A 22,729-nucleotide genomic window follows, 5' to 3' on the forward strand; every position below is an offset into this window, starting at 1 on the left:
TATAGAAATGATGCTGAGGCTGTGCGCTGCGGAATTAGCGTTGGTTAGTGCCATGACTCGTCATTAGGTGCCGGTACTGGTGAGGCAACGTCGCGTTGGAACACAAGCATTAGTGAGCATTACAGTTGCATACTGGACAATCTGAGCAGGGCTTTATTCGCACAGCTGCTGCTCTTAGCAAGTATCGGTGCATTAAAGGAATACGGAGGCATCCTTTTTTCCGCACAGTGATTGATGAACGTGATTCGGTAGTTCGAATTAACGGACGATCTGGGAATTGCTCCTCGTAGAGCCCGACGACCAACTGCGACACAGATTGTTGAAGGAGTCAAACAAGATTAGTGGAATTAAATAAGATAGATTAGGAAATGAAACACTAACAGTGTCGGATGATACAAATAGGCGGGATTCCACATCCGGTGTCAATCTCGTTGTAATCGATCTGGGTGCACTACCACCTCATTTTACAAATCATGTTATAAAATACTTAAAATACTCAAATAAACCGACACTTCTACGGAGCGGCAGTGGCCATTTCCATGACTGATAACGTCAGACGCAGTGCAGTGCACGAGCTGTGCCACGACTGCTGAACGTTCCGTGGGCCACCGTTCGAAAAGTGCTGCAAAGTGACATGTCTAGTCATTTTATTGAGTAACGGTTGTAACCTGGAACGAAAACAAAATACGCAATTATCAAAACTTACCATCTCATGTGGAAATTAAAATGTGTTTCTTTCAATGGTCTATTTGTTATTTTTCTTTCGCGTGTCCTTAAAAATGTTTCCACGGAGTTTCATTGCTCTATGATCACTCAATTTTTCAAGTAGATCTTCTCAAGTACAGTCACCATGTAGTTATAATCAGAGACACTGAAGTTAGCCGTTGCCTCGGTTTTTACCTTCAGATTGTCTTTCAATAATGAATAGAAATCCATAACCTAGTCATCCGTGTTATTTTCTGTTCGTCTTTGGGTGGTTCATGGTCATCTTCAATAGTTAACACATCACGCTGATCACTTTAGCTCTGCGTATGTTCTACATCCTGATGCGTTGCTTTTTCGCTCTTCTTGCTTACAGATTTACTGACCGCCAGTGACCTCTGTGAGAAAACCTTTGCTAACGTAGAATATGTCATAAAAATGAAAAGTATACGTGTTTCACAAAATAACAGATATACTCACAATTCCTTACGTCATTAGTGAAACAGGTAGATATAAGGAGATGGAGTGTAAAAATATATATTTTCGGTCACAAACTGATAATTCAGTATCGTCAAAAAAAAAAAACAAAAAGAAAAAATCTTTCATTCGTCTGATAATATTGCAGCACATCAAATGCCAAGCTTCAAAGATACCACAGAACGAAATCTATATTTTCAAATAATAAATGCATCACTTGCTTTGCCCGAAACTATATTTAACGTGCAGTGTAGTTAGTAAGTTACTCAGAGCAGAGTAGACATACAGTGTGTCCCAGATGGAATTGTTAGTGTTCTGCGATACGACAAAGATGATCATTCGAAATAAAAAGAAGTCTTACAAACATGGGCTCTAAAATGCATACCTTAAGAGCTATGAGCACTCCCCCATCTTCGCTACTGTGAGACATCTCTCCTACTGAACAAGTTCTCGTAGTTCTTAAAATACCCATTTTAAAGCACATGTTTATTGGACTTTTTACTTCAAATGATCGTCGCTATCATACCCCTGAATACTGAGCATTCCTTCGCGGGAAGCCGTGTATAGACTTATGTATCGAAATCCTTCCTTTGTCATGACAAACGAAGAAAACACCCTCGATTAGTTTTCAAGAAAATATATTTCATCCTGAGTTAGACACGGAAATTAAAGACTTAGGCTCCAACAAGACTACACAAGTGCATGGTTCAAATGATTCAAATGGCTCTGAGCACTATGGGACTTAACATCTATGGTCATCAGTCCCCTAGAACTTAGAACTACTTAAACCTAACTAACCTAAGGACATCACACACATCCATGCCCGAGGAAGGATTCGAACCTGCGACCGTAGCAGTCGCGCGGCGCCGGACTGAGCGCCTAGAACCGCTAGACCACCGCGGCCGGCCTACACAAGTGCATATTTTCAGTATTGCTAAAATCTGTAAGATGCATGAAATGTAAGAAACAAGAAATCTATTGCTGGCTTTCTAACTGTTATCCTCGTAAAGCCAAGGAAAGAATCAGCTGCAGCTTATCAGTGTACAGAACGTAGAATGCCTTGCGCGGTCGTACATACTATCCAGTGACATTTACCACTTTGAGTACCTGTCAAAAGCCTGAATAACGAACTTTTGCTGCGCGGAGCACTGCGAGAGAAGTACAGGACTTACAAAATTCTACATGTTTGTGAATCCCGACCATGGGAAGTTAATCAACGACTATAATGTTTTAGCGTCCCGCCGACATGCTTTATATATCCTCAGGAATGCTAGTGCTACCTTCTGTTTCATGGGAGTGATTACTGGAAGTTGATATTGAAAATAGGTCCCTGCCGCTGTGGCCGAGCGGTTCTAGGCGCTCCAATCAGGAACAGAGCTGCTGCTACGGTCGCAGGTTCGAATCCTGCCTCCTGCATGGATGTGTGTCATGTCCTTAGGTTAGTTAGGTTTAAGTAGTTCTAAGTCTAGGACACTGATGACCTCAGATGTTAAGTCCCATAGTGCTTAGACCCATTTCAACCATTTTTGAACATAGGTGGCGATCACATTAATGTCATTGGACCTGTATGTCTAGCCAGTAATTTCAAGTTGTTGCAGGTGATGCTACTATATTGTTTGAGAGGCTCATGGCATGAGTTATAGAATATGGGTAGCTCGTCACCTTACTCACCGTTCTGCTGCGGACGGAATTCCTTGTCGTACATGTGCCACACCTCGGCGTGAGCCTTGATCACCGAGTAGGAGACAAGGTAGTCGCCGATACCTGACGCATTTATGCTAGGAGCCTGAGAACCGGTGGAGGCGTAGCCTGTTGCAAATATGTTTGGCTCGTTGAACGTGGCCCAGTACTTCACCTGTAAATTGAAATTATAATCAGAAACTGTTAACAGTTATTTCATAAACTTTCATTCACAACGTATTAGTCTAGAAGGAAGTACTTAAGCAAAAGATATTGTGTAGCTACCAGAGATGATGAAAATAGTATTGTACAAGAAGTGAATGTAAGGAGAGGTGGACGAGTAGTGTGAAGTAGTGTAGAGTGAATTTGTGAGGAAAGTTTAAGTAAATAAACAAACAGAATGTGTCTGAAATTGTGTTGCAAATTACAGGCGACAACGTGTGCGGATATGTGAATGAGAACACTATTTTAAGCAGCGAATGGCTGTAATGGTGGTGTGTAAGCGGCACTAGAAAGGTGAAGGCACCAATAGAAATGAAATTTTCAACGATTGAATGCAATGGTTCACGAAATCTGATATGTGAGTAGTGCGAGCTGCCACTGTAACTGTAGTACCATAACTGCTCTTTACTTCCAAGGCTATAATAGTAACAATTGTAGGAAATTGGAGCACAGACGCAAAACAGTTAGAAGCGTGCACGATGAATGCTAGCAGACGCACTTTGAAGCCATATCATGACAGTAAGAGCAAAGTCATTCTTGAGAAACAAAGCGAGAAAGAGAGGTATACCAAAAGGACAATACGCATTCTGGGAGAAAAACATATACCAAACAAAAAGAGATATGTATCATTAACCAGTTAGGTGTTTTCAAAGCTCTTGGGCACTTACGTTGTTCAGTTTGTTTTCCTTGTTCACAATAACATTTTATTTAAAATTTCAACATTTAATTTTCGTATCGGATTTCATTCTTCTGCGAGGAGCACACTGACGAGCCAAAGAAACTGGTACAGCCGCCTAATATCTTGTAGGGACCCTAGGAGCAAGTAGAAGTGCCGTAACACGACATGGCATTGACTCGACTCATGTCTAAAGAACTGACACCACGAATCCTGCAGGACTGTCCATAGATCCACCAGAGTACAACGGGGTGGAGATATCTTCTGAACAGCACATTTATAGGCATCCCACATATGCTCAATAATGCTCATGTATTTGGAGTTTGGTGGCCAGCGGAAGCTTTTAAATTCAGAAGAGTGTGACTGGAGCCACTCTGTATCAGTTCTGGACGTGTGGGGTGTCGCATTGTCCTGATAGAATTACAAGCCCGTTGGAATGCACACTGAACATGAACGGATGCAGGTGATCAGAAAGCATGCTTACGTATGTGTCACCTGTCAGAGTCGTGTCTAGACGTATCAGGGGTCCCGTACCACTCCAATTGCAAAGCCCCCATACCATTACAGTGTCTCCACCTGTTTGGTCAGCCACTGCTCTGACATGCAGGGTCCATGGATTCATGAGGTTGTCTCCATACCCGTACATATCCATCAGGTCGATACAATTTGAAACGAGACTCGTCCGATCAGGCAACATGTTTCCGGTCATTAGCAGTCCAATGTAGGTGTTGACGGGCCCAGGCGAGGCGTAAAGCTTTGTGTCGTGCAGTTATCAAGGGTACACGAGTGGGCTTTCGGCTCCGAAAGCCCGTATCGATGATGTTTCATTGAATGGTTCGCACGCTGACACTTGTTGATGGCCCAGCATTGAAATCTGCAACAATATGCGGAAGGATTGCACTTCTGTCACGTTGAACTATTCCTGCAGGATCTTTTTCTGGCCCCAGCGATGTCAGAAATTCAATGTTTTATCGGATCCCTGATATTCACGGTACACTTGTGAAATGGTCGTACGGGAAAATCCCTCTTCTTTGCTACTTCGGAGATGCTATGTCCTGTCGCTCGTACGCCGATTATAACACCACGTTCAACTCACTTGAATGTTGATAACCTGCCATTGTAGGAGCAGTAAGCGATCTAACAGCTGCACCATACACATGTTGTCTTTTGTAAGGGTTGCCGTCCGCAGCGCCATGTTCTGCCCGTTTAGACCTCTCTGTATTTGAATATGCTTGCCTATAACAGTTTCTTTGTCGCATCAGTGCATAAAATATTGTAAGAGCCGAGTTTCGCAGTCATGTACACGGGAGGTGGCTGTATCTCCTTGGAAACCATATACCAGTTGGTTTCCGTCTCAGTTAGCTATGGTTTTTTTTTCTCGCTTATTCTTACGATGGAGCCATTGTGACAAAAAGCCTTTTTCAGTATTTCTCTCGAAGAATGAAGTTCGCCGAATAGATGGGTCGTTGGCTTATGGACTCCCCTCGTAAGATACAATACAGGGTTGTGCTTGACGAGAGCAAAACTATTATATAAGAACAAATACGTTGAAAAATTTAATGCCATATAAGAGCTAGTGAAATGAAAACGAGAGAAATGGAATAAATGAAGTAAGCTGTTTATTATTTCAAAAGTAATCGCCATAGATAATAAATTTATCCCACTGTAAGACAAGATGGTAGATACCTCCACGTAAAAGCGCTCGAAGTTACCTAGGGAACCACGATTGCAACCAAGCGTGCCAATCTTCGTCAGAAGCAAATCGGCGGCATGAATGTGTTTCTTTTGGGCTCCAACAATTTGGAAGTCGCATGGGGAGGGATCGGGATGGTATTGAGGTTGTGTAGGGCTTCCCAGTTAAATTTCTGCAACGTACTTGAAGCAAGCGTGGCAATATGTGGGTGGGCATTTTGTTGACAGGTTGTTTCGACAAAGCTGCCGAAGTTTCACTGGGGAGCCCTTATACATCCTCCATACAGTCAGGATCTTTCCTTATGCAATTTCCATATTTTTTTGAGCTACGAAGAAAGAAGTACGCAGCTGTCGATTTGTTTCTGAAGAAGAGGTGCACGCTGGAGTACGATCATGGTTCCGCAGACAACTGCGAACATTTTTCCATGGAGGTATCGACGGTCTTGTCGCACAGTAGGATAAATGTATTACCAGTTACGGTAATTTCTTTTGAAATTATGAACAGTTTACTTATTTTTTCCATCTGTCTCATTTTCCGTTGACTGCCCCTTATAACCCTGGTTACAGTTAAAAATTAGATAATTCCAGATATGCTTACATCAAAATTAATTTATTCCGTAACTTAAGTGCTACAACTAAACAAACCTCTGCCGTTAAAGCTAATACAGATAAGTGATAAAATTTTATAAAATCTAACAGTCCTTACGATCCTTACAAAAATGGTTCAAATGGCTCTAAGCACTATGGGACTTAACATCTGAGGTCATCAGTCACCTAGACTTAGAATTACTTAAATCTAACTAACGTAAGGACATCACACACATCCATGCCCGAGGCCGGATTCGAACCTGCGACCGTAGCAGCTGCGCGGTTCCGGACTGAGGCGCCTAGAACCGCTCAGCCACAGCGGCCGGCACGATCCTTACATAGCAGATATGTGGAGAATGACAGAAAAACAGAAAGAGATAATTTAGGCAACAGAAATAAGCCTTCAGTATTCGGTGTTAAGAAACAGAAAAGGTGATCGCCTCTGAAATGAATACAGGATGTTAGGAGTATAAGTACAGATACTGTGATCATTAATATGTACCCACTTGAGTGTGTTAGTTGTCTAACAGTCTTACCACAAACACGTCACATAATTTACCACCTAATGTTTTCTGCAAGGTCGTGACTCCACCACGAAGAGGCCTACGCTTGTAAATATAGACTAACCGTTTCGTCCACGCGTCCACATTTCAATATCTGACATGCCGTCCAGGAGGAAACAAGTATTAATGGCGTGCTGCGTGCTGTTGTCACATGTACTTGGAGGTACTAACTCCGTCCGAACAGGCCGTGGAAGGCCCAACGGTACCGATTCGCCGCCGTGTCATCCTCAGACCACAGGTGTCACTGGATGCGGATATGGAGAGACATGTGGTCAGCACACCGCTCTCCCGGCCTATGTATGAGACCGGAGCCGCTACTTCTCAGTCAAGTAGCTCCCAAGTTTGCCTCACAAGGGCTGAGTGCACCCCGCTTGCCAACAGTGCTCGACCGACCCGATGGTCACCCATCCAAGTTCTAGCCCAGACCGACGGAACTTAACATCGGTGATCGGACGGGAATCGATGTTGCCACTGCGACAAGGCCTTCGGCTGGAGGTACTAACCAAACCGAAAATCATACTACCCGTAATAGCTATAATTATTACTCCGAAAATGAACTAAATACTGATGTTGTTCGCCACACAGTTCTTAGTCACTAATAAAAATATCTGCACCTTTACACCATTCCCTCCGTATATAAAACTCACATTCAGTGTAGAGAACGTATGGGCAGAAATTGAATGAAATAATACGGCTAAATGATATGTTAAAAGAAGGGATCAAATATAGACTAATTTAACGTAGTGCTATGGCAGCAGAACGAGTGCTGACGAGATGAAGACAATTGTGTGGCATGAAGAAGAGGCACGGTTTCTTCCGGAAGCAGCACATCACGAGAAGGTCGTAGGATTGTTCGACTGCTGACAAATAGACGAATTTCTGGCAGAGTGTCACCACAAACCGTAGGGAACGGATTTGCTGGACGCTGACTTGAGATCTAGAATTGCTGTTCGTGATTTACGGCTGACTCTTTAACACAGACAACTGTGTCTTGCGCGAAGTAAAGTTCGAGTCAACATTGAGAGCCATTCTGCGTTGTTCATCGAGGAGTCTCGCTTCTTTTTTTGGCGATTTCGTCGACGTGTCAACGTGTCCGTAAAAGAGATGCTGAAAGATCAAAGGAAGCAGCGATTCTCGAGAAGCATGGCTGTCCAGCACTTGCTTTGATGGTGGCAGCTGTTGGATGAAACAACAGAACTGATTTGCTGATTTCAGGTTAACATGGCTCTAAGCACTATGTGACTTAACATCTGAGCTCATCCGTGTCTTAGACTTAGAACTACTTAAACCTAACCAACCCAAGGAGGGAGTCTGCCATTATACAGGGTGAAGCGAAATTCGTGCACTCGCACTTCGCATAACGACTCCTCACAAGCCAGCGATAAAAAAATGTCTCTCACAGTATTTCGTCCGGCGAGTACATCGGCAGATAAAGGTTAAACAGTGGCAATCTAGCAACACTGTAACAACATGTATAGTAACTACCTCTGTCAGCACATATTTCTTGTGCTATACAGTTGGTGCAGTGGATAGAGTTTTGGGTTAGCACGCAGAGCATTCGACGGTTCGATCCCGGGTTGAGGAATATGTTTTTTAATTGGTAATTGTAGTCCAGGTGGTACGGTGTCTGGCATCTTAATCGTCAACAGCGATTGCAACGGGTCCTCTAGAAAACATTTGCACTTACATACTACAATTGTAGAAATGGAAGATTGGTCAGCTTTGAAAGAAGCCCTTTCCCCTTCATCTACTAGATGCGAAACCAGTTTTCTTTGTAACCTCCTCCAATTACATTTCGTTCAGGTCCATTACATTTCGTTAGGGCCTTACATTACCAATAGGACTAGCAACGTGATTTGCGAATAATGTCTAAACTTGGTTACTATTTGTGTGTGTTATCACCATTGAGTCTGGTAACCGCATGCTGTTTAGTACGTATCTCAATGCATTATTATTATTATTATTATTCTGTCGAAGGGATTGTGGAAACATCACGTCCATTACCGTTAGGGAAACAATGTCTCATAATTAGCGGTGTCGGGATGAATCATGCAGAACAATATCTGTCAGAGGGGTAATGCACGTTAGGTGGAACTACGCGCAGGACTGACGGCGTGTTTTAGGTGTATACACTGTCCACCAGACAGGGATTACTTGCGAGCGGAATAACGCGCCCGTGACAAACTCTAATGTACATGCATACAAGTATCGAATTTTATCATTGTAAACCTCTAAACCAGGGTGGCAGACATATGGCATACACAACGTTTAATATGTGGACACGCTTCTGGTCCTTGGTGCATCTGATAATAGGATTGGTGTTGCCACTCGTGAATAAGCTTTTAGATATCCTCGTCAACGCCATCCAGATAAAAATGTGTTCCGTTGTCTGTAGCTGTGCCTTCGGGAGTCAGGTTCTCTCCTACCACTATCACATGATAGAGGTCGTTCACGGACTTGCCGTACTCCAGCTACTGAAGATGCTATTCTGGAGGTCTTACACCAAGAACCTCAGCGAAGTACACGTAGTGTACCAAGGAAGGTGCGTGTCTTGCAACACACAGTCGTTAACATGCTGCATGAGCATGGGCTGCACCCCTATCATTATGATTTCACACGACACCTGCATCCTGCAGATCGCAATCAGCGGATGCAATTCTGTGAATGGTTCCCACAACAATAGGAAGCCAACGATGACTTCGTGAACACCATAATATAGTCGGATGCAGTAACATTCGCTCGTGAGGGTATTTTCAATATGTATAATCCCCACCATTGGTGTGAGGTTAACCCGCACGTCACCAGCGACCGTGGATATCAAGTTTGCTTTGGTACGAGTATCAACGTCTGGGCCGGAATATTGGACGATGGATGTTTGGCCCCTACATGTTGCCTGACCGGTTGACTGCACATAGGCATCATACACTCCTCTCAAACTACCTGCATGATGCACTGGAAGATGTTCCACTAGATGTTTGGCAGAGGATATGGTTCCAACACAATGGTGCACCTCCACACTCTGTAATTAATGTGTATCAGTATTTAGACAGAACATCTCCAGGGAAATGGCTCACATGTGGAGATCCAGTTGTTGGGCCACCACGTTCCCCTGACATAAATCCCCTGGATTTATTCCTGTGGGGACACCTGAAGGAGCAGGTGTACTCTACTCCGCCGATGAATGTGGAGGAATTGGTAGTGCATGATCATGCTGCTCTTTTTACTGAGATCACAGCTTTCCTGTGAAGAGTCCAGAGCTGTATGATCCGACAGATTGCGCACTATTTGGACGTGGAGGGAGGTTGCTTTGAGCATCTGTTGTTCTGAGGACAATATATTGTATTGTGAAGGTCATGCGGTCATTAATATAGACGTTATTATTGTCACTGGTTGCTAATGTGCGACATCTGAGCGGTCAGTTACATACAGTACAAATGATAAGTAGATGTTATGCTATTGTAATGTGCTATCATCTTTAGCATCCCGAAATTGATAGTGTTTTTGTAGTTATTCTGTTCTGTGACAGGTAATTTGTTTCAACTGTCTATTTCTTATTTGTCTAACCACGTATCTGTTATGTTCAGCGTTACAGAATGTTGCAAATTTAGGATGCATGTGACCTAAGGAACGGTGTACAGGGTGTCCTAAAAAGAATCACCTGATTTTAAATATAATTATTTATTAGGAAAAAGGGTTTAAAACCAACAAATTGCATACTAAACTACTCAGAAAAGACACAAATATATAAAAATCCATCATACATGTTCAATATGTCCTCCACTGGCTGCACAGACAACTAGCCGATAGCCGAATTCATACCAAACTGGATGTAAGGTGTCTTCTGTCACTGAAGCTACAGCAGCTCATATTCTGGTTTTTAGTTCATCAATGTCACGAGGCAAGGGAGGAATGTAAACCCATTGTTTAACATATCCCCACAGGAAGAAATCACGGTGTTAAGTGAGGGGACGTAGGAGGCCAAGACTGTAAATCCTGGTCTCGCGGTCCTGTACACCTTTTCCAGCGTTAAGGCACAGTGACATTGAGGAAACTGTGCATGTTGTTGTGCCAGTGCGGTGGTGCTCCATCTTGCTGATAGATGAAATTGTCAGAGTCATGACACGTAGACTTGCGGGGGCTCCGCTCAAATGCTCATCGGATTTGTTCCACCGTTTGTTCAGGAACGCGTGGCCGACCAGGACTTTTGCTTTTACAGAGGCACACTGTTTCTTCAAACTGTTTATATCACCGTCGAACGTTCTTTTATATCACCGTCGAACGTTCTTTTATATCACCGTCGAACGTTCTTTGATGATGGTGGTTTAGCACGAAATCGAATATGAAACGTCCGCTGAACTGCGATCACTGATTACGACTAAATTCAATAACACAATACGCCTTCTGTTGCGCGGACGCTATATTGTGCGAGACTGACTGCACTCTCCAGGTCAGCGCTCGTAGCAACGTCCAGCGGATCTTTTCTGAAACTCTAGACCTTGCCGATTACTCCCAGCGCTGTTTCATTTACCTAGTGACATTTGTCTCAATATTATTACAAGTTAAAATCGGGTCAGTCTTTTTGGGACACCCTGTATTTACAGTATGAAATATCAGAATGAAATTAGCAAATGAAAAAAATGCGCCCTAGTCCAGGATCGACCCCTCAACCTCCTACATCCCTGCATACTAACCCAAAATCCTATCCACTGCACCAACTGCACAGCATAGCTAATGTGGACTGACAGAGGTATTTACCATACATGTGTTTACAGTGTTGCCAGATTGTCACTCTGTAATGTCCTTTTTCTGCCAGATGTACTCACCAGGCGAAATTTTGTGAGAGACATTTTTTTATCGCTGGTGTGTGAGGAGTTGTGCTGGGAAGCCCGAGTGCGCGAATTTCGCTTCGCCCTGTTGTCATTCCCTTCATGAACAAGGTATCAAATGCCATATTTCAGCAGGATAATGCAAGATGTCGCAAAGCAGTTCACACTGCAAATATCTCGAAACACGTACAGATGGTAGACTGACCTGCCGGGTTTCCTGATATTTTTCCTATAGAGCACTGACCTGCCGGGTTTCCTGATATTTTTCCTATAGAGCACATCTAGAGCTCGATTGTAGGACGTATCTTTCCGTACCAGCCTCCCGTCATCAATCTTCGTGATGTGGCACAGCATGCGTCTGTCAAGACATTCCTCAAGACAAGTTTCGGGGCTCTTTGCTTACATGCCACAACGAATACAAGACTACATTCTGCTCGTGGGAGTTACCCTGGGGTATCGAGCGAAGAGCGAGGTGCTAAAGCAAGATTGGTACCTTGCAACGCAATCACAGCAATATATACTTGCTCCAAGCCGCATCCACGGATGAGTAACACTGGCGTAGCCATGTCCAGAAACGTTTCACTACGCCGCCGCAACCTATTTTCCACTTAACGCCCAGCACACGACCGCTCAGCCCAGTCCGTGATCATCGACTAAGACGACAGCATCGTCTTCTAGTAGGCCATCTGTGGTGGTGACGATGATGATTTATGGCGGAGGGCGCTAAACAGAGGCCAGCTCTGTGATCGTTGATGTTAGGAAGAACTCCGCTCACAGCTGGCAAAATCGTTGTTTATTAAATCACGACCGGTTTCGCGGCTTTAAGCCGCATCATCAGGTGAACCTACGTGGTAGAAAGCAAAGTACAGTGTCACTGTACAGCTGCGGTTGCCCAGAATATAAAATAGTTTGTGTTATCATTGTTTCAGGCTGAACTTTGCGCGAAAGTTATTGTTACCTGTAGTCTGAGTGAGAGACTTGTATTTTCTCTGTATCAAGTAATACGTTAATATTCAGAGGCAGTTGTAAATTGTCCTGTGGAAGTGTTGTAATAAAGTGAACTGATGTTTTATGGATTATAACATCCACTCGGTGTCAGCTTGGAGCAAACGAAAGAAGTCACTATTAAACAAATGAGTGCATTTCCGTCCGGTACAACATACCCAATGCTGATATTGATGTCAGACATCAGTTAACAATGGAGGTTTAATCGTTCGGTAAAAAATATGTAATGAACAATCACAAATCTGATTGGTGTTTCATGATGTAAAACGTTCTGTTTCCGACAGTGTGCCTGTACCAAACAATGTGGGCACACAAAAGAGAAAGACGGGAAGAAAACGATTTGAGTATTTATCATAATACCTTTGGGTGTCAATAAGAGGTCCAATAAATTTTGTGGTCCTTGAAGATGGGTCTAATCCTTGATGATACTAATCTTTGATGGTGATAATGATGTGAAAGTTTCATTTGAAAGATTGTAGTTATTCATACTACAAGAAAAATGTAGAAAAGCGAAAAGCGTTTCGGTATAATGACTATTATCTTACTCTGTCTCCAAACTGTTCAAAAGCAACTCGTGCGAAGTCAACGAAATTGGGTACCACGACCTCGGGGTTGGTCCATCCTCCTAAATCCTGCAGCGGTTGTGGAAGGTCGAAGTGATAAAGTGTCACCTACGGAAAAAATACAAGTTAATCAGTGAGCCTTACTGTTACACAGTAATAAATAAATAAATAAATGAGTGAAACATCCATGTCTAGAGTAGGAAGAAAAACATAAATCTTATGTGGATCTCACGCGATGAGCAAAAATACAACAAAGTAAGAAAATCGCGTTTTTCTAGGAGCTATGACAGAAGCTGGACAAATTATGAAATACAAGTACACATTAAGGACGATGTTTCTCAACCTAACTAATCGACGAGCATGGATGTCAGCGTCTAATGCATTATGTCCGTGAGAAAACATCTTGTGCTATGACGAAAAGAAAAATTCTATGTTATCTGAATTCTTATGTTTATTCACTTTCCTATGTTGTGTTAAATCTTTGGGAGACACGTTTTCGCCATATCACTGCATTCCATTCATGAGTAGCAGCTCGTAACAGGTAGAGAGATATCGGTGACAAATTTGGTATCAATACCTCCTTCTCGACCAAGAACAATGTAAGCTAGGGACTTTGACACACAGTTTGGAAAGATGACATACAAAGAAGCAGGACATGATAAGCTTTAAGTGCGGTTGTGGAGACCTATGCATTGGAAGAACAGAAGTGGAATTTGACACTAGATGTAATGAGAAGCTGGCAGCTGTAAGTTTTTCTTGAGGCATCAGTTATTAGTTTGCTACATCTTTTTGCTACAGCGTGTTTATCTTTTTATCTCTAATTAACTACTACAACTAACACAGTAATCTATTCATGTTCTAGCCTTTGTTTGCTTCGACTCTCTGCGCTTCCTGCAAGTTACCCATTCCTGGATACCGTTGGAGGGACACCACTAATCTGTGCATCCTGCCGGTAAGGCTATACTTATCTCAAAAAATCAATTTAGTGTTTTTTTCATTTTGTACTTTATTTGTCCACATCAGTCTTAATATTCTACAATAGCACCATATTTCAAATGCTTCCAGCTTCTTCTTCTGTTGGTTTTCAATGGATTGCGTTTCGCTTTCAACTCTGAATTAACATTCACAGTAAATGAGTAGTTGCAAATGAAACTGGAATCACCATATAAAAATGTTTTTAATATTTATACCACGTTTCATACTGGAACTATTGCGTTAAAGTAAGTGCTTTTGATGCATCTGAGATCTTTTGGCACGATGATACTGTTTATTTACATCCTCAACTAAAAATTGGACCATTCCTCGAAACTATAAACAGCTTTGGTAAATACTGTCTCTTTCGTATGCTGTGGATACATTTTATAAAGTGCACGTTCACTAACAGACATATTGCTTTATAAATGCTCTGTTTTTGCTGACATAGTATCCTACTTTAAGTACGTAAACAAGCGAAGAAATGACAGGGCATAATGATTTTATTTTTTCACTGATTTAAACAAATTTCTTGTGAAGACCTGCTACAATGGTTTTGCTAAAATTAGCGCACTGTTAATTAGACACTTTTTTTGCAATGTCTTGCTGTAATTGTAATGGGTGTTCGCATTTCACTGTGCAGGCACAGTCTAAACATATACAGTCGCGACAGTCACTTCTATGAAAGTTGTAATCTAACAGTTGGAGACACACAAGCGCACTACCGGGGAGAAAGCCAGCTGTAAGATAAATGTTTGTTTCTAGTTATTTTCCTACTTAGTTTATGAAATAGTTAGTGTGTTTTTACGTTCTAAGCACTAGTAAATTGTCAAGAACATGAATGACTGTGAAGTAATCGTAAGGAGAACCGAATCTTATTCATTCCTTTATATAAGGCACAACACATTAATGAAGAAATGGCTTCGAAATTTGCGTATACTTGCAGTTTACTTCGCATGAGAGCAGTAATATATCCATGAGAAGCATTTATTTCTGTTACGTTACGCACTTACCATAACAGGCACTTTCCATGGCACGTAACAGTTTTGTATGGAATCTAATGATTCGCACATTCTTACATTTCACTCGAACAAAACACAGAACACAAATATTTTTGTGAATGTTGGCATTCCATCAAAAGATGACTGTGTTGAGGCTTCTCAGCTTTTATAGCTCAGACCTGGTAGCATTAACTGAATTGGTCTCTTCTGTGTTGGGAAACATTTCTATTGCTTTTGACCTTTTATTGTCATATCTGCGTAATTTCATCTTCAGCTGTAGTTGTGGCGAATTATTTGGTACGTCAAATAATGTTAGTATTGCATTCTATAAAAGTTTCCAATGTTCCACAGTCACTGATTGCGCTGAAAGTGTAGCCCTGTTTACTAGCCATTACTTGTACTTAAGAGGAAACGATGTTCCGTAGTTAGGTGTTTGTAGGTTATAAGAGAAACGTAAATAAATGCCCTGTAATGTACCGTTTCATACCTCTGACGGACTTTAGCAAACTAAGGAAAGACAAAAGTAGTGTACCTTTTTTATTGCTGCTTTTTATTGCACTATTTATGCTTTTTTTTTGTAAAAAGAATGCTTCAAATCAATATAAATAACACTGTTGGCACTCTTCCGGTATCGTACTCAAAAGCGTTAACTTACAGTCCGCTTGGAGCGCTACTGTCGCTGGCTGTATTAAAAATGAGGAGTTTTAGTGTATGCGTTGGATTGTGTTATAGTACCGTTAGTTTCTTTGGAAGATATACAGTCCTTTCAAAAATTTTCGAGAGAATTTTTATTCCTGGCGTATAAGCGACATCAGCGCATTGCCTGCTATGTCAGACTGAACTACCAACAGTAAACAACTAATGTGCATAATTTCAAAGAATTTTGACAGATGGCAAATTCGTAGTAAGCCATCAAAATGGCATCTACGAAAGACGCGAAAGACACTCGTTACAAACAACGTGCTGTAATTCAATTCAAAGGCGACAAGACTCGCTATCGTCAATAAGAACCTATCATGAAACGATAAAGTGCAGAAAGGGCTTCTGATAGTTCGCCAGGATCAAAGAAGGTGCAAACAACAAATCGAAAGTCAAGAGAACTTTCATGGTCTATTATGACACTCACGGCACTATCGCACCTTCTTCGGTCTTGGCGAACCATCAGAGACCCATTCTGCACTTTGTCGTTTTATGGTAGATACGCGTGGACTGCAATTAATCTAATAACCCGTGTGTTCAATTACAGCACATTACTTGTAAAGAATGTCTTCCATAGACGCCATTTTGACGTTTCACTACGACTTCGCCACTGGTCAAAATTATTTGAGACTTCGTGTGGTGTCACCGCCAGACACCACACTTGCTGGGTGGTAGCCTTTAAATCGGCCGTGGTCCGGTAGTATACGTCGGACCCGCGTGTCGCCACTATCAGTGATTGCAGACCGAGCGCCGCCACACGGCAGCTCTAGAGAGACTTCCTAGCACTCGCCCCAGTTGTACAACCGACTTTGCTAGCGATGGTTGACTGACGAAATACGCTCTCATTTGCCGAGACGTTAGTTTAGCATAGCCTTCAACTACGTCATTTGCTACGACCTAGCAAGGCGCCATATTCAGTTACTATTGATATTGTGAATCATGTACCGTCAAGAGCGACGTTCATCATTAATGGATTAAAGTTAAGTATTCCACCAGCTACGTCGGTTTTTCTAAATTCTAATTTCCTTATCCTGTTCCAGACCTCACGCCAGCCTGCGTGAGCTAAAACGCGTGCATTTCGGCCTCCTCTAGTAACACGGTGTAGGCTCTCCTGCCAACCACAACACTTCGCCCATCTGTTGTTTACAGTTGTTAGTTCAAGCTGCAACCATAGATACTGTACTGACGTCGCTTATACACCAGGAATAAAACTAAACTTCTCGGAATTTTTTGGACTGACGGTGCAAGTGTTTCACGGAAACACGTTTCTGTTTGTTAGGCTTAATTAATATCAGTTCAGAAAGAGTTAAGTGACGGTGCGGGGTTTACCAGAACATTACTCAAACGGGAAAATGCTGCTGCTGGCTATAAAGCATTCTTCTAATGTATTTAATGTAGAGTGTAAACTGGAACTGACGCTAAGGCTTCGACATGCAGTGAGATCAATAAACATTAATTTTTGGTTGCGAAGTGCTTCTGACAATTTAGCTTACAACCTCCATAAAAACGCTTGGAAGCAGAATCTACTTAAAAATATCTTAGTATTGTATATAATGTTGATTCAGTTCCAATCAATAGTTGTTATGAAACAAAATGGTTCAAATGGCTCTGAGCACTATAGGACTTAACTGCTGAGGTCATCAGTCCCCTAGAACTTAGAACTGCTGAAACCTAACTAACCTAAGGACATCACACACATCCTTGCCGGAGGCAGGATTTGAAACTGCGACCGTAGCAGTCACGAGGTTCCAGACTGTAGTGCCTAGAACCGCTCGGCCACTTCGGCCGGCTGTTATCCAAAATTATTCGATACTAAGGTAAACACTGTCCTTCGACATAATTACTGCGGCAGCAATTTGATGTTCTCTGAGTAATGTTTGTTCGCCAATAATGGGAAGGATTACAGAGTCACCACATGATAACAGGTGTAAATACCCAAACATTAGGACTTCCTAACATTCCCTGAAGTTCGAGGAGGAGGAGATTAGTGTTTAACGTCCCGTCGACAACGAGGTCATTAGAGACGGAGCGCAAGCTCGGGTGAGGGAAGGATGGGGAAGGAAATCGGCCGTGCCCTTTCAAAGGAACCATCCCGGCATTTGCCTGAAGCGATTTAGGGAAATCACGGAAAACCTAAATCAGGATGGCCGGAGACGGGATTGAACCGTCGTCCTCCCGAATGCGAGTCCAGTGTGCTAACCACTGCGCCACCTCGCTCGGTCCTGAAGTTCGAATGCTACGAAATATTTATGGCACTGGCCTGGTAGGAATGTTTGGGATAATGTGAAAGAAGTTTACGTAAAATCTTTACCATTTGATTCCATGGTACCAAATGGATCCACGTCAGTCTATTACAGAAGGCAGGAATGCGACCTTCTATCCAGCTTAGTTACACGCACAGCGAAAAAAGCAGTAACAGCAGTGTTGTAATAGGTCTAAATGTGTGGCATTAATGATTAACTTCCGTTTATTTCTATAAATTTATTTTAAATGAGTGTTTGGTGTGGAGAAACTTTCTAATTAGAAGTCGGACTTATTTTATGATGCAGTCAGACGCTTCCTGCTTATTAATATAGAAACAAAACTTATTACGTATTCAACTGGGTGTAATGAAGGAGCAGTGAAAGCGTATAGGAAGTAGGTGTACGGTAAGCTACAGTAAACAACTAAATGAATATACTGTCGTAGGCAAGACAGAAGAAAAACCAACACCCAGCACAGTAACAGAATTTTGAATACTTACTAGCCCCGGAGTATCTATTTCAGTGTGTAAACGAAGATAGAAATCAACTGAACATCGCTGACTGGAACGGCATGTTAGGGGAAGGAGCAGGAGACCGAGTTACGGGAGAATGTGGGCTCGGTAGTAGGAATGAGGTAGGAGACAGTGTAAATGACTTCTGAAATAAATTTCAGCAAGTAATAGCGAATGAACTGTCCACAGATCGTAAGAGGAAGAAATTTCGAAATCAGATGTTGGATTGTGATTCATACCCAGGATCAGATGTAGACTCAGATCACAATTTAGTAGTAACAATGAAGTGTAGACTGAAGGTGGAGAGATCTGTACGAAAGAATCAATGTCGAAAGAAGTGGAATACTGAAGGACTGCGGTCTAAGGCGCTGCAGTCATGGACTGTGCGACTCGTCCCGGCGGAGGTTCGAGTCCTCCCTCGGGCATGGGTGTGTGTGTTTGTCCTTAGAATAATTTAGGTTAAGTAGTGAGTAAGCTTAGGGACTGATGACTTTAGCAGTAAAGTCCCATAAGATTTCACACACATTTGAACATTTGTGATGAAGGATTGAGGAATAATGATGTGCATCAGGCGTTCTCTAAGGCTGTATGTAGATAGTGCGATAATGAATACCGCCATAGGCAGTTCACTTGAAGTGGAAGTGCATTTGACAAAAGACCAATCTCAGAATTAGACAAGTTTGGTACAAGGAAAGTAGCTGCGAAGAAGCCGTGGGATGCAGAAGAAATATTTGGGCTGACTGATGAAAGAAGGAAGGACAATAATCTTCAGCGAAATACAGGAACAGAGCAATATGAAACACTTAGGAATAAAATAAATAGAAATGCAGGGCAGCCAAGGTGAAATGGCTGCAGGAAAAAGAGAGGACATAGAAAAATAAATGTTCGACGAAAAGTCTCATTCAGTATACAGATAAGACAAAACAACTTTTGATGAATTGAAAAGCAGACGTGTCAGAATTAAGAGCGCAAGAGTGATTCCACTGTTAAATTCAGAGGAGAGAGCAGATGGGTGGAAAGAGTAAAGGCCACTGCGAGTGAGAGGAGCAATGTTACGTGATAGAAGAAGAAACGAAAGACCGTGTGGACGAAATAAGGGATCCAGTATTAGAGTCAGAGTTCAGTTGGGCTTTAGAGGACTAGCGACCAAATAAGGCGGAATGCATGAATAATATTTCTTTGGAATATTTGAAATAATCAGGGAAGTAGCAACCAAACAATTACTCATTTGTATAAATGAAATGACACAATTTCAGGGACTTCACTGGTCTCCTATGGATATGATTTTACATGTACAGACTGAAGTGGCCAATGAAAATGTGGTGTCACCGCCAGACACCACACTTGCTAGGTGGTAGCCTTTAAATCGGCCGCGGTCCGTTAGTATACGTCGGACCCGCGTGTCGCCACTGTCAGTGATTGCAGACCGAGCGCCGCCACACGGCAGGTCTAGAGAGACTTCCTAGCACTCGCCCCAGTTGTACAGCCGACTTTGCTAGCGCTGGTTCACTGACAAATTACGCTCTCATTTGCCGAGACGATAGTTAGCATAGCTTCAGCTACGTCATTTGCTACGACCTAGCAAGGCGCCATTATCAATTTCTATTTATCTTGTGATGCATGTACCGTCAGACCGATGTTCACCAATTATGGATTAAAGTTAAGTATTCCAGAAGCTACGTACTATTTTTGCTACTATAAAGACCTTGTCCTGTTCCAGACTTCACGCCATCCTGCGTGAGCTTAAACGCGTGCCTTTCGGTCTCCCGTCCTAGTGGATTGGCTGTCTTGCCAGTCCACAAAAGAAAACCCCCTTGGTACAAATTTTACTCGTAAATTCAGTCTATATACAAAAAAAATCATATGTGTATGAGACCAGTAAAGTCATTGACATTGTATCATTTCAATTGTAAAAGTACCTGCTCGTGGGTTTCAGGCTGGCTCCCCCATTTATGTTCGATACCAAGGTGCTGTTCCAGAACAAGGAGGACCTCTGCAGTTCTATTCGTGTGTAAGGGGGAATTTAAAGTAGCCTCGGGCGACAGTCGGAGCTTGGATCGAGGAGAGAGGCATGCCAGGGTAATACGTGCAGTGTCTGAACTGCTGTGCCAAGGTGACCTAGTGGTTGACGCACCTGCCTAGTAAGCAAGAGACCTGGGTTCGATTCCCGGTCTTGGCGCAAATCTTCACTCGCCGCTTCAGTCTACAGACATAAAAATTACTCATTTGGTTTTTAGAAGATTGAGTCTGGAGAAATACCATCAGACCTTCGGAAAAATATCATAAAAAAACCCTGAAGATAGATAGGGCAGGTAAATCCTAGGACTCTAGCGCAATCAAGCTAATTTCTCATTCATCCAAATTGATAACAAGAATAACATACAAAAAAAGTGAAAAAATTCAGGATATTTTATGTGAAAAGGAAATGTGCCAGAGAGGTTGTTCTACCGTTGTGGTTGATAATGAAAGAAAAAGTCAAGCAAATCAGCATACGTTTATAGGATTTGTCGGGTCAGACAAGGTGTTCAACAATCCAAAATAGTGCATTTTTCGAAACTCTCAGGAAAGGTAGCCTAAGCTCAAGGAAAAGACCGCCAAAATAGAATATGCACGGAAACTAAGAAGTGAAGATAAGAGTGGAAGATCAGCAACGAAGTGTTTAGATTCTAATGGCTATAACACAGCATACGTATTTTAGCCCTACTGTTAAATCTGTAGATCGAAGACGATATGACGAAAATAAAAGGTAGTATCGGGTGTGGAATTAAAATTAAGTGTCTAAGGAGATCTGTGATAAGATTCGCTGAGGATACTGCTTTCCTCTGGGAAAGAGAGGTTTGGTTGCGGGAACTAGTGAATGGAATGAAACAATTAATGAGTACACATCATGAACTGAGATTGGTGCCTTGGAAGCAAAATAACGGACAATAATGGACAAAGCAAGAACGTTACAAGCAGACTGTCTCAGGCAAAGGGGACATTCCTGGCCAAAAGAAAGCCACAACTATCAAACATTGGCCGTAATGTGAGGAAAAACGTCCTGAGAAGATGTGTTTGAAGCATACCACAGTATGGAAGTGAATCACAGACTGCGGAAAAACCAGAAGAGAATAGAACTGAAGTGACTGAGACGTGGTGGTATAGAAAGATGTAGAAAGGCAAGTGGACTGGTAAGAAAAGTAATGACGGGGAACAGATAGCAAACATTGAAAAGAAGAAGAGACTAGATTACACATAATGTGTTAGGACACCAAGGAATAACTTTTGTGCCTTCTTGAGGGAACTGTATGGGAAGACAGGGATTGGAATACATCCAACGAATGATTGAGGACTTTGGGTGCAAGTGCTACTCTGAGATGAAGGAGCTGGCACAGGACAGGAAATCGTGGCTACAACGCCAAATGCCATAACGTTGATGACCTCACCTCCGCCCTCCTCCTCCTTCTCTCGCCCAAGAAAAGCTCGTTAGATGAGGAAAAGGGAGAATGTATGAAGAGTTGACATAAATTGTTCAGATAGTTAAGAGATAAATATGGCTGTAAGAAGAGCAGGAAAGACAGTAGTAGAACATGATCTGGCGCAAAAGGAATGGAAGTGGAAGCCATAAGGGAGAATTGTACGCAGAGCACAATTTCATCATTGCTGCAGTTCACGCAAAATACAGTGGCCGATGGACAGAAACGTATTTTCCCCTTGAGTTCTGGACGAGTCCAACTCATTGTTCTGAAGGGAAGGCTGCATTAGTTTGCTGTCACCTGCCGAGCTGTGCACTTCGAACATTCTCGTTGCTACCTGACGGTAATCTTTACGAACAATAGGTGCGGGCTCAGTTCGTCACATTCTGTCATGTGTGATTACGTGCAATCCCACTAGATTTATGTCATAAGAAGGATTCATAAATGTCATTAAAATTTTTGCTAAGAGGGTTGCAGGAACTATTGGCTATTCCAGTTGCACAATGGAAAGAGGAAAGGAGCATAAGAGAAACATAGCTACAAGAACTTTCCAAGGAGTCAGTCGTTCAGTAAAGACAAGGAAGAAGAAGAAGAAGAAGAAGAAGAAGAAGAAGAAGAAGAAGAAAATGTATTCCGGTAATACTGATGAAGAGGTTGCCAGATGACTGGCACACAATTTCCATATGTAATTTATCTTTACATTGTCAGTGTTGTAGTAAATGGTATTATTCGCTACACTACACATTTTAGGCTTTCTTATTTTTAATTTTTTTACTGGCGCAGTTTCATTCAGGCAGTTCTTAGTCGAACTTGTTTTCTTTTGGTTGATCCTTTGTTTATGCCTCTTTTACTT

General features: G+C 42.3%; 1 protein-coding gene across 1 annotated transcript in view; it reads right to left on the bottom strand.

The window, feature by feature from the left end:
- The window catches only part of LOC124804948 (lactase-phlorizin hydrolase-like), a 146,935-nt gene that overhangs the window by 116,920 nt on the left and 7,286 nt on the right, over positions 1-22,729 (bottom strand). The window contains exons 2-3 of the mRNA XM_047265334.1: positions 12,977-13,102; positions 2,851-3,034 (exon numbers count right to left, since the gene is read on the bottom strand). Coding sequence (XP_047121290.1) covers positions 2,851-3,034; positions 12,977-13,102 — 310 coding nt within the window. The remainder of the gene's footprint in view (positions 1-2,850; positions 3,035-12,976; positions 13,103-22,729) is intronic.

Source organism: Schistocerca piceifrons, chromosome 7 (assembly GCF_021461385.2).
Source record: "Schistocerca piceifrons isolate TAMUIC-IGC-003096 chromosome 7, iqSchPice1.1, whole genome shotgun sequence".
Classification (NCBI taxonomy): domain Eukaryota; kingdom Metazoa; phylum Arthropoda; class Insecta; order Orthoptera; family Acrididae; genus Schistocerca; species Schistocerca piceifrons.